Source organism: Sparus aurata, chromosome 8 (assembly GCF_900880675.1).
Source record: "Sparus aurata chromosome 8, fSpaAur1.1, whole genome shotgun sequence".
Lineage (NCBI taxonomy): Eukaryota > Metazoa > Chordata > Actinopteri > Spariformes > Sparidae > Sparus > Sparus aurata.
Genome location: NC_044194.1, coordinates 31,802,314 through 31,815,783, shown reverse-complemented (window position 1 = coordinate 31,815,783; position 13,470 = coordinate 31,802,314). Strand labels below are relative to the sequence as shown.

The 13,470-nt window shown below is 37.7% G+C and overlaps 1 protein-coding gene across 1 annotated transcript; it reads right to left on the bottom strand.

The window, feature by feature from the left end:
* Window positions 1-496: 496 nt before the first annotated feature.
* Window positions 497-13,426, bottom strand: tat (tyrosine aminotransferase). The gene is made up of 12 exons (XM_030426266.1): window positions 13,314-13,426; window positions 11,240-11,529; window positions 10,581-10,685; window positions 10,288-10,355; window positions 9,795-9,953; window positions 7,076-7,214; window positions 6,865-6,917; window positions 3,412-3,564; window positions 3,177-3,305; window positions 2,826-2,909; window positions 1,443-1,541; window positions 497-1,297 (listed from the first exon to the last, which is right to left on the bottom strand). The coding sequence occupies exons 1-12, from the start codon at window positions 13,316-13,318 to the stop codon at window positions 1,157-1,159; spliced, it is 1,425 nt and encodes a 474-aa protein (XP_030282126.1). The 5' UTR covers window positions 13,319-13,426; the 3' UTR covers window positions 497-1,156.
* Window positions 13,427-13,470: the final 44 nt, after the last annotated feature.

The following is a 13,470-nucleotide window of genomic DNA, read 5'->3' as shown; positions in this document are numbered from 1 at the left end:
TGCCAAATCGATCGCCATTTTATCTTGAGTCACAATCAACAGGCTGCAGTGGAAGGATAACTGTGTAAGGTAATGTACAAGTATGTAAGAGGTTACATAAGAATCAAATACTCTGTAGAAAGTAGAATGAGAAACCTTTCATGGACTGAATCAAATTGCTGTTGATTGATGATTTGTGATTATAAAATAAGAATTAAGAACCTTTTAAAAATTGACATTGTGGCCTTTTTAAGTTCAATGAACATTTAGCCTGTGTAATATTTTAGTTTATCTGTCTTAATATGTGTTGGGGATTCTCAGGCTGATTCTGATCAGTTCCTTAATGATCAGAATCTATGCTGTTGTACACAGTGCAGTCTATTCAAGGCTCAGCATGTTTTGTATGCAAAATGCCATGTTCTTAGGGTCTAATCCACTTGAAGTGTACAAGTGTGCACAACATCATTACTCAAAATAAAAATGCATTTTTAATCATCTTTTCCTAAATCAGTCAACATCAGTCTTATAACACCTTTTTATTATGTAACTATTAACAAAACTGTCCGTAAATATATTTGATTCAATATGACACACAATTAAAATACAAACAATATACACATAATGTTCTGATAAAGACCATGCCAATGCAGTCCAACGCTGCACTGAGAACTGTTTTCTGGCATAAGGTAAGGACACAGGAGATTACTATTCCTGACATTTATAAAAATTGATATTCAAATATATATTCCTTTTACCTATTTGTGACAGCGAAGAAGACAGCTGGTTTGTACAGTATGCAAAGTCTACGAACCTGCAGTTAATATCAAAGAAGTAAGATTACAAAGACAAACAACGCATTACACAAATGATATAAATACACAAATACAAGAAGAGGTTAATATAAGTTTTCCTGTATAAAATATAAATATCAGGTCTGCTCATTTCATACGGTTTACATCAAAAATTACACCGTCAATGGACCATAAGATATGTTGCTTCTGGGCTTTTGATGATATTTACAGTTTTGACATCCGATTTCTACATCTTTAACTTCATAACATGGTGGAATAAAATTTCAAGCTGATTCCAGCTCAGTACATGTGACTGGAGGACAGTTCTTCCTTCCTCTAGGCTTTGGTCTCTCTCAGGTCCATGACTGGTCCAGCTCTGATTTGGATCACTGGTCCAGATCGTTGCTGTTGCGGCTGTGGGGCCGGTAGTGGCGCTCGCAGAACTCCCTGATCCGACCACAAGCCTCCACCATCATCTCCTCTGGCAAAGTCACCACAATGCGAAAGAAGTTAGGATACTCGAATGCCTGGGAAAGGACAGAGCAAAGATTCTCTTAGATTTTAAAGTGATTACGCTCGCTTTTTCATTTATACATAAATTGAAGTGTGAACATATTGGAACAAATATATAGATAAATGACGAGAAGGGACAAAAAAAGGATGGTGTCTTACTGTGGCAGGCAGACAGAAGACAGACTGCTCAGTCACCAGCTGCTCAGTGAACTCCACATCATTCTTGAAATCAGGAAAGTTATCCATGTTGATCCCCACCTGGATAAAGGTCACATGTTCACACAGTTTCCTCATAGAAGAAGCTCACATTTATTTTCAAACTTCCACCGATTGAATAACAAACTGTAGAATGATAGAGTAAAAGGTTTAGATTCACATGCATGGACAGCTGAGATGAGATCCTTAATGTGAAATAAATATGTTGTGATGTGTAACACTGTCCATCAAGTTTGGTTCATGATGTATAAGAATTATTTTTTCTTGCTTAAGTTTCAGATTTTCTTTTATAAAACTTATGTAAGAAGAGGAAAATTCATTACCAGTGACATCCTGAAATTAACATGTTCATTACATGAAATTGTTTGTCCATTTAATTTATATATATATGGTTATCAATTTTAAGATGCTATAATGTAACAGCTGAGAATTTATGTAAGTGAAAGTAATCAAAAGTACCTCTGCTCAAGTACTGTACGTAAGTACAATTTTTAAGTAATACTGTTCTATTCACTGCACTACATTTATTTCATAACTTGAGTAACATGTAACTTTGCAGATTGCATGCTGCACGAGAGCAAAATTAGCACATTTAAATTGCACATTTTAAAATGTAATTATTATACTGGCAGTCTAAGAAAATAATATACCACATATGACATACCTCAAGACTTTGCTCAATAAAGAAATATTTTAACATGATATCTTTATTTTTACTAAAGTATGAGTTGTTTTTTTTTTTTTACAACACTGGTCTTTTTCGGAATTTATCGGATTAAGGTTTTTTTTCAGGCCTTAAGATCTTTGTCAATAATATAAAATAAAACAGATATAAAATATTAAAAATAATGATGCCCTTAGGATGAGTGTCCTTACTGCAATTATTTAGAAAAAATAATTGATCTTGGACTGTGGGGTCACTCCAACCAGCAATTTAGTAGTGTGTGTTGTATTTAACTGAGGTTGAAATACCCTGCCTTTGACATTAAGCAATGGTCAAACCCAAAAACACTGGGTCCTAAATTTTATACAATGCAACTCATAGATCTTCCATCAGAGCATTTCTGCATCTCAAACTCAATGCCCCCGGCTTGAGTTTTCAATCTAAAATTTGTAGTCACCGGGTCAAATCAGAATAATCCTGATGACAGTGTATCAGACTGCAGAGAGCTCCCTTCAGAACAACAGAAAACATTATACTGTCTGTTACATGCAAACTCTGCGGAGTGCCACTTAAACTACAAAGTTAACATGATACAAAAACTATTTGCACGTGTGTCCATGGCTAAAATATACCACACACACAAACACACTTCAAACACTGACCATGAGGTACATGGCTCCGGAAGGCATTACTGGATTCAGGCCAGGGATGATGGACAGTTCATTGAAACAAATCTCTGAGTTGGACTACAGAAGAAAAGGATAAAGCATCCAGTCAGAATTTTTTTTTAACACATGTCAAAGAGAATTGAAAACATATTAAGAAAACAAAAGACATGAAATAGTTTGGTCACATAATTTTAAAGGAATTTGAGTAAGATTTTTTTGTCCTAGAGCAGGGCTTAAAAGACTGACTTGTGTGTCCAGGGCTTCACTGAGAAAGTATTTTGATCAAAGTGTATGTCCCAGACAAAGGATCTTACTCAGTCCTATTTTATTATGACCTGTTTTTACCTTAAGAAAGCTGATGGTGTTGTCATAGAAGCTTTGAGGTGTGTTGTTTAGGATGTTCTCTAAGGCACCCTGGATGATGCTGCAGGCCCCCAGAATACGTTGGGTCAGTTTCACCAGACCCTGTCGAATCTTTAGAGGAGACATACTTCATGTGTCAATAAGGTCAGTGAAACAGTTATCTATTATAGACTTCCTACTCTCTCTGTTAAAAGAATGCACAAAAAAGCCTATGTACCTGAGATCCAAATATATCGTTCCTGTCATGGATAAGAATCCATCCCATCCTCCAACCAGGGACCAGCCACCTCTTAGCCAAACCACCGCATGAAAGGATGGGAACGTCGCTGCTGAGAGATGCCATGGAAGGACTATTGCAACCTGGGAAAACCTGAGAAAGGGAGCAGGAACACAGTGACACATGTTCAGATGGAAAAATCTTCCATGGTCACTGATCACCATTGTCCACTGTAACTTAACATGGACAGTGGCCTTGATGGTAATGCCAATTTATGATCACATTGAATCAAACATTCAAGTCAATTAATTCGTATGTAGACCACACAAAAATGTTACTCCCTTGGGCTTTAACATCTTAGTAGCTAATATATAGCCAAGGTTCTGTCACAACTCATGAACTTGGCACCACCAGACATTTTTCCCATAACAAATGAAACATTTGAGTGGTTAAAGTAGCATAAACTGATTTTTTTGGCCACTTGGGGGCAGCAGATCAAGCTTTGAAAACAAAATCATTATAATACTTATTTTGGGGGTGAGGGAGAAATTAAAGGAAGAAGGATAATATTAGATTACATAGAGTAATGTAATGAGTAATGAGTAGAAAGAGAGTAAGAGAGCGTATGTATGGAGGAGGGATACTGATCCTGAATGTGCTTATCTGTTACTACAGTCAGATACACTCCTCCCATAGAAAGCTGGTTCTCATTACAGCTGTGCAGTTTCTTTGACGCTGAGCAGGGGAACTGCCCCATTTTCTATTGGTCAGACTGCTGTGAATGACATAACATCATTAGACATGTAAAAGGAGCCTGTCTGGATTGTGGCGGGCTTCGCCAACCCTCCCCTCTCTTAAATCAAGTATGAGTTAAGTAATCGTAGGATTACAATAAACCAATATTATCAATATGGAGCAGTTACTTCAATGTGTGCAGTGAAAAAACATCTGTAAATGAGCAAACATGGAGCAGTGACCAACTTTTTCAGGACTGAAGAAGAAAACACTTCGTTCTGCAGACATGCCCTGTAAAACATAAATTACTGCTAAGGGTGTTATGGAGGGTAACGCCTCCTGACAGTCTCCCCCGGCATGACTGGTGAAGTTCAGACAACCTGGCCCCAAGGCCCCCGAACATTCAAGTCATAAAAGCTCTCCAACCACTACAACACACACGCCATTCCTCTTGTTTCTGCTGCCAAAACCCCACATCTGCATTAACTGCAAACACATGTAGGCCGAAAAAGTGCAGAGTCATTCTGGTCTGGAGGAGGAGCAGGATGTGGGATGGTTTAGGTTGTGTAATTGCGATTGGACTTGTCTTAATGAACTTCATACTTTGATGAATGAATAGACCAAACTTCTATTTGTCCACTTTAAACTACACTACTAATGATTTCTACATGTACAGCTATCGGGGTCATTGAGAATAATGCTTTCTAATATAAATCATTGACTTGTAAAAGATCATAGTTGATACACACTCAAGTACCTGGGGTGAAATTAAAAAATCAAACGCTGAAAAATGCTTTCAGACACTTTTGTTTATCCCCTTATCAGAATGTTGCCCAAATGGAAAATTACAGGAGTCTGTGTGTGTGTGCATTTACATGTTTGCATGACCTAGCTAAAGTTTGAGCAGAACAGACTTGGCCAAGGACGGTAACGATGCCAACACTTTGGACTAAATGTGCTGAAAAACTGTTTTCTGACAGTCAATATTTAAATTTGGTCATTTTCAGGTTTAAAGGATTAGCTCGCCCACTTTCCAGTTCTTCTGCTTCTGATGTCTGCCTCTACCCCAATACATTCCAGATGATTAGAGTAAGCCTTTGGTAGAAAGTTTTAGAGGAGAAGACGGTATTAGTCAATACTAAATTTTACAATAAATATGTATAGACACTGTAGGTGACTAAGGTACCCATTGAGAACAAACTGGAATTTCAACTTAGATTTCTAGTTGAAACCTGGGAGATTTCCCATCTGAATTATGGATGAATCAGTGTAATTTGGGGTTCCAACAACAACATGTCATAAAACACAAATTAATTATTAATCAATTAATTATTTTGATAATCTGTTTATTTGTAGGTTGAAAGAGAGAAGACATTGATAAATATATAAAGATGTCAGTCTGTTTTATTTTATTTCTTTTACATTTTACAGCTAATCAATGAGGTTTTTTAAATTGCATGCTTAGGTCCAAGAAATTTAAGAATTCTCTCAATCCATAAAGGAACAGTTAGTTATGTTATCACAAATATTCTAAATCAACCCATTTGGAGATGCAGGGTTTTTTTTACTGCGCAGGTTGGGTGTTAAAATCTGTTTTGTGATAAGTAACTAGTCCCTAAAGCTGTCAGACAAAGTAGGGGAGTAAAAGTACAATAAATCCCTCCAAGATTTAGTGGAGTAAAAGCATGAAGTCACACCAAATAGAAATACTCAAAAAGTACAATTACCTAAAATATGTATTTAAGTGTGCTTGAGTGAATGTAATTAGCTGTATGTCAGAACTGCACATAGCCAAACAGTGTGTGTCCATTGCAATAATTATGGCATAAAGGAGTAAGTCAGGTGAAGTAGTATAAAGAGAGATGAAGTTTGAATATGGATGAGGTTGGGGTGGAAAGTCGGGTTAAACAATCACAGGACTTTCACCCATGAGGCCGCTGTTCATGTCCAGTGTGAAACCAAAAGTTATTGGTGAGTTATTTTAATTTACTAGCGTAACTGTGGTTAGATAAGTAATGTATTTGTTTTAAGCCAAACAACAATGTTTCCTCAGCCTAACCAAGTGGTTTTAGTGCCTAAACCTAACCAAACTGTGACAGTACAACAAAGGTCCAGTCTTCTTGTTGCTGGTATGTTGCAACGTCATGTCATTTCGGGAGTCACTGGCAATTGACCTATTCAGTCATCATAGGTATGAGGATATGTTGTATCATAAAAAAGTAATCATATTAAAGTCACAAAGTACTCACTTGTAAGATACCATTTAAGGTAATGTATGCTATAGTCCCCTTCTAGACAGAACAGCAACTCTAAATTGCATTAAGACCTTCATGTGACAAACTGCCCTGTGATAAATAATCATTACATTTGAGCTGGATGGCACTTTTGAATATGTACATGCACATAGCCAGTATCTAAAATGCTATCACCACCACCCACATCCCTTGCTTGCCCTTGCTGACCCTTCCCCACCCTCCACCCCCCACTCATCCAGCATACCAGTTGCTGCTTCCAGGCTTCATTCAACACAAAAGGCCTGTAATCCCCCCTGTGTTGATGTTGGTTTGTCCAACCACCATCCAGAGCCAGAGCAAATACCACCAAATAAAACACCTGCTTTCACTGTGATGAAAAATGTGTCTTGCTGGTGTTACAGAGGGCAAAGCCCACCTGTTAACCTGTACATTGTAACTTGTGTTGCTGATTAGTTGTTCTCACCATATCGCTGTAGATCTCATCAGCCAGAATTGGGACACAGTGTTTCGAGGCCACTGAGAAAAGCAAGAATCATTTCAGTGTTACTCTAAGATGAATCAAATTCTGTCCAACATTGTCCTATTATTTGACTTCAACTGACACCAGTTGAAAGCTTCTGAGGATTTTAACCCCTTTTCCTACAAAAGCAGAGTGAGGCAGAATGGCTGCTTACCTTTGAGGATCTTCTGTAGGTGTTCCTTGTTGAAGACAGAGCCACACGGATTGGATGGATTGGTGACAATCAGACAGGATGTCCTTTCGTCAATTAGGCTCTCCAGGTGTTGCAGGTCAACCTCCCATGACTTCTCTGGCTGCAAAACAAATATGCATGTCAGGATGAGACAAGAATGTAAAAGGTATCATGTCCTTTATACTCAGTATAAAGGTTAACAGTGATGCATGGCCTAAATCATTCTCATAGGGCATTGACTCAGGCGAAACACTTTCTATCTCTTCTGCCTCTGCTTTCTGCGCTCACCAGAATACAGTGGAGATGATTGGAGTGGAATCTATGATTCTCAAAACATTGATAGCTCACATTTGAAACTAATCAATAACAACACTTTCTATTCACAAACAGGGTCTATGTGTTTCTGCATAATGACATGAACAGTTCTCATTAGGGGTGGTGAAAAAAATCGATTATTGATTAATCGCGATTATAATATTGACGATTATGATTCGATTATTAAATTTCCAAAAATCGATTAAAAAAAAAAAAAAGATTTTATTTTTTTTTGGAAATACTAATACAAACTGGAGTCCTCCTCTCAATGGCTTCTGCTACATGGTCCACAGTCTGGAGTCAAGATATGTTATTCCATCCTGGAGCCTTTTCATACTTAAAGGAGAACTTCGGTCGATTTAAACATGCAGCTTCATTGCTCAAGCTACCCTTGACTTGCCAGTACTGAAGACGTGAACACATTTGGTCCAACCATTACAGAACTCCGTGAACGGAGATTTAGCATTGACAGCTAACAGCATAGGGTCAGAACTTTACACTGTGTTTTAAGCATCTTAACATGCTCCACATCTCACGCCAAAAGTTATGCGACATCAGCAGACACCTTACAACATAGCACTGTAGCGTGTATGACTCAAAATGAATAAAAAAGTAGTTAAAACAGTGTGTTTGTGCAAGCAGCTACTTACCTGTTTGTTGACATCCGTGTGTTCCGGTAGCTAGACCAAACTAGTATATCCATCGAGTGTGCACTTAACAGGCTTAACAGGCTATTGTAAGGCTCATGGCTCATGACAGGCTGTTACATGGTCATGTACATTATGAACAGAAACACGAAAATGCTGGAATACGTTTCCCTCTCCGCCAGTGAGGGAGTAAGCGCACGCTCGATGGATTGACTAGTTTGGTCTAGCTACCGGAAGATGCTGATGTCAACAAACGGTATGTGGCTGCTTGCACAAACACGCCGTTTTAACTACTTTTTTATTCATTTTGAGTCATACACGCTACAGTGCTGTGTTGTAAGGTGTCTGCTGATGTTGCATAACTTTTGGTGTGAGATGTGGAGCATGTTAAGACGCTTAAAACACAGTGTAAAGTTCTGACCCCATGCTGTTAGCTGTCAATGCTAAATCTCCGTTCACGGAGCTCTGTAATGGTTGGACCAAATGTGTTTGCGTCTTCGGTACTGGCAAGTCAAGGGTAGCTTGAGCAATGAAGATGCGTGTTTAAATCGACTGAAGTTCTCCTTTAAATCGATTCCAAATCTTTACAAGGAGACAAACCTTTCCGTGCAAGTGTCCCTCAACTCTGCTCACAGGGTAGCAATAACCTGTGATGCCTGGACATCCAGAGCTACAGTCTCATATGTGACCGTTACAGCTCATTATGTCAGCAGTTAATGGAATCTACTTCAGACGAGAGCTATGGATGATAGCCACACAAGCGCAAATATGTGTGAGTTTCTCAAAGCAATGGCAGACGAGTGGGGAATAGAGAAACACGCCCTGGTTCTCGTCACCAACAGTGCTTCTAACATGAGTCCGGCTGCTGAGCTTGGCAGCTTTCTTTTAACAGTGGAACACTACATTTAAAACAAATTAAAAAATAACAATTTTGATATTACAGTTACACTATACAATATTGAAGGTGCTATGAGGTGTTACTTAAAAGATAAGTAAAATAATTCAGCAGCTGACTGATGTTAAATGGAAGATCAATAATCGATAATAATTGGAAATTGAATCAATATTCGTTAATAATTGAAAATCGATTTGTAATCGAATCGAGACTTCAATAATCGTAATCGAATCGAATCGGGAAATTGGGCCGATTAACCACCCCTAGTTCTCATGAGGACTCTCTTTTTGGCAGTTGTGGAGAAGCTGCTATTCCTGAACGCTATGAATTAAGATGTATTCAGACTGCAGAGAGGCGACTCTATCCGCCTTGAACGGTCACCGTGTTAGTGACTTGTCAATCACAAGGCAGTCACGCCCTAAAGCATACACTGTTTACCATCTATTTAACTCTAAATTGACCATTATTTACAAATAAACATTATGCTGTATGGAAATGAATTGAAAGTGGCGATTGAGGCCATACACCCATCTGGAAAACTGTTAACTGAGGTGAAAGATCAAGTGAGAACTAGGGTCATTTTCTCATAAGCTTACATTCAATTGAACTTCACCCCCTACTGGCCATTAGAAATAATGCAAATTTAAGGCTATTCCACCTTGGCTTCATCAATTCTTTGGGATATCTATCCATATTTTAAACAGAAAATGAGCAATTTCTCCAGCTACTCCTGAAACCAACACAGTGTTCTGTCTTTAAGCTTAGGTATATGTACAGTTTCTGTGTTTGGAACAAAATGAGAACAGATATTAAACAATATGGTGTTGTACATGCTCTGTCTTACCAGCAGGTTGTAGAGTTTGACCTCAATGCCCATAGAGACAGCCAGAGTCTTATATAAGGAAAAGCCTGGGCATGGGACCAGGATGTTGTCCCCTGGGTTACACAGAACACTGATAGCCAGGTCAATGGCCTGGCTGCAGCCACTGGTCAAAATCACATCCTAAAAGGGAGGGTGGGTGCACTTTACTCCTAACAGCACAGACACCAAATCCACACATTCTCTACTCATTGACTTGAATAAAGTCACTGTAAAAAGAACGTCAACTACTAAGACATAAACTCTGATTCATTACTATAAGATTATTATGAGTATTAAGTCGCAAGTAGTGTTTAAAGAATGATGCTGCTGAAAGGAATTTTAATTTAGCCAACTATGTGGGAGCAATGCACTAAGTTGTAATACACTGTGATTCAGATGTAAAGGTAGCAATGCAGAAGGATGAGGATGAGAAAGCATGAATGAAAAGGGTATGAAGTGTATGAGGAGTAATCACCTCTGCCTCTAGTGGAGCCTCGGGGCAGCTGAAAAAGTTGGCCACTGCCTGTCGGCTCTTTAGATAACCTGCCAGTAAACACAAGGGAAATATACAGAAGATGCAAACAGAGATACATTAGAGACAATAGCTGGCTCCTAAATTTGTCATTATACATTGAGAGACAATGCACAGAGTGACTTAATGTGGCTGTAAAACTGTAAAAACACATCACCATTATGCATCTGTGGTCCTGCTTTTATACCCAGATGTTTTACTTCAGATTTCGCTAGTTTGCAGTAAGTTTGACTCACCGACAGAAGGAGCATAGCCATTGTATTTTTGGGAGTCTATGGCGTCTTTCATGGCCTGAAGCACTGCATCATCTGTAGGCAGGTTTCCAAACACAGTTGGATCCCCTGAGGAACAAATGTGATAATAAGCAATCAGCCAACAATAAGAGAAAGCAAAGATAATGCATATAATCGATATCTGATGTAAAATACAAGCTGAAGAGCTATTAGAATTTGCCAAAAGCAGTAAAAAAGAAGTGGACAGCAGTGGACAGTATGCCATTTAGTATGTATTTAGTTAGTTAGTTTTTATTATCATTGCATATAGGTATTTTATTTAGTCTATCTTGTTTCCAATCATAGAAACTAGTTGGAATTCCAAAGGGATAGTTATCCTTTGTTGATTATAGCCATAAACTGAATTAATCTGAACATATTATTGACTAATAATCAACCTGTTCACCCTGTTGCTGTCTGAAAAAAGAGACAGAGGTATCCACTACAACTTGCTTTTTGTTGTGCAACCCTGTGTTGTAAAATGAAAATCAAATGAATCTTTGAACATTTGAACCTAATTAATTAATATTAACAAATTTAAAGTTTGCATTGCATGTAAACAGCAAAGTAGTTTTTCCAGATGTTTTCAAATCCCCAGCTTTGTCATTCAGTAACCCTCTTACCTATGGAGAGTGCGATCATGGGTTTATCCGGGTTCGGGGTGAGCTTCATCCCATCCACAATGGCCCTGATGGGATTGAACGTGTTGTTGGCCATCTCAGAGGGCTTCACTTCCCATCTCTGCCTGCGGCTCTTGGCTTTGGCCGGATAAAAACTGCCATTCACACTGACATGGTGTATGCCATTTCCGTGAACTCCTTTCCCATTGAGGCTTTTGGCACTGACAGTGCTTTTTCCATGGACTCCATTCCCATTCATCTGAACCAAGTAAGACTTGTTATCCATCCTGGAACTGACAAGATTGATGGACAATAAGTGTTACAGCAGAGGGAAAAGGTGAGCATTTCAAGTGAAAGAAAGTACATTTACTCTATACTGTATTTTAACAGTTCAATAGAATTAAAGCAATACAGGAGTGGATGGGCACCCCTGAGCTTGAATCAATTCAACTTAGCTTCCTGGGGGACAGGTCATGTGTACCCACAATATCCAAGCATTTGCTGCACCTCTAACAGGATTATCCTCTGCAATTTTAAAAGTCAAGTCAGCTTGTCTGGAACAAGTTTTTTTTATTAAAGGAGACGTGTCATAGCAGCCTGACATTATATTTTGGATAAATGTATTTGCCTTCAGATGTATGTCCCTCTTTGATTTTTTGAGGACTTCATTTTATGTTAATTATTAAGGCGCAATGACAAGCTCTCTCTTTTACTTATTTATTTGGACTTTTTTTAAATTGCCAAGTTGGATCAGTGGATTGCTGTTTCAAAGCCTGGTACATTTACATAGTGGACTCTTGTACTCTTGGTATTTGTCTGTGTTTTTTATCTTTTTATGTCTTCATAAGTCTGTACAAACTCATTTCAACACCCATATTTATTATCTATATTTCAAATCTGTATATAAAAATGTGTTGCTCATTTTTGCACTACACTATGTAAATATGTATATACGTTGATTCTATTTTTCTTTCCTTTTTAATTATTTTGTCTATTTTGCTATTGCTCTATTCTAGTAATATTCTGCTGTTGCGACAAACAAATTTCCCCGTCTGAGGGACATTAAAGGATTTCTGATTCCGATTGTCTATTTGTGTAAACAAAAAAAAACAAAACAGTTCAATAGTGTCTTTGTGCATCGATTTGGTATGTTATGGCTCCCAGAAAGACAGATTATGTCTGCCATTTTAAAGTTTTTTTTTAATGTTGTTTTTTAGAGTTTAAGACTTAAATTTTAGACTTAAATACATATGACCATCTTATAAAATATAATGAATTATTATAGATATTGGAGTTTACAAAACAACATAAAATACTCCAGATTATAATATACTAAAACTGATCCTCCCTGCAACCAGCTACAATAATAATCAATAACTGTAACCCAATAACAGTGTAATATAGATTAATATTACTGGGGCTATTCTGCATAAAAAAAATACTTTTGAAATATACCTTTCATACCTTTGAGGTACATTTAGTGGATCATACATTAACTTAAATTAAGTTGGGGTATTGAAATGAATACTTACAGCGACAGTGGAAATTTCTTTCTGACAAGGCTGATGCAAAATTACAAAACAAAAAAACTACAAAAACTGCCTTAATGGTTGTCTGAATGCATTATAGAGGATAACTAAAAAGTGAAGATCAATCTAAATATTGTTATTCACTTACCAGAGTATGTTATAAGAGATTATTAAATGATGAACATATTAACATATTGCTTCTCTATCAATTCTGCTGGGTTCTCAAAATGTAATATCATTTTCAATCATCCAAAATAATTCTGTTCTGCCTGTGTTCCATCTTCTTCGAACGGACGGACGGACGGACGGACGGGGGGGGGATTCTTCTTAATCGCTCTCAACGGGTATCAACTCAACTCTCACAGAAATAATTGATCCGTCGTTGTGCAAAGCAAATTAAGTCTGGAAGACGAAATTGTGATATATCTCCAAAACATCAGCAAAACAGATGAAAAACATGTGTAAGTATCTTGCAGTTTGTTAAATAATAGACCATTAATTGAAATGATAAAGGTTAGGTTTTTTTAAAATCATATATTTGTACTTACCTCATTATATATGCAACAGAAAGTCTCCCGACAAAGCTGCAGTAGAGGTTAATGACTTAAATAAACTGAATAGTTTTGGGATGTTTTATGTCGGTTTTATAGCAAGACCTCCAAAAATGGGTGTTGAGCCCTGCCCTTATTTCGATTGGTGGATGCT

Bases quoted from the DNA above. Each gene is read 5' to 3' on its own strand.
- tat (XM_030426266.1), bottom strand. The intron at 10,356-10,580 runs GTGAGTCAAACT...GTTTACTGGCAG, and splicing joins TGGCTATGCTCCTTCTGTCG to GTTATCTAAAGAGCCGACAG. The intron at 3,565-6,864 runs GTGAGAACAACT...TCCCTTTCTCAG, and splicing joins ATGAGATCTACAGCGATATG to GTTTTCCCAGGTTGCAATAG.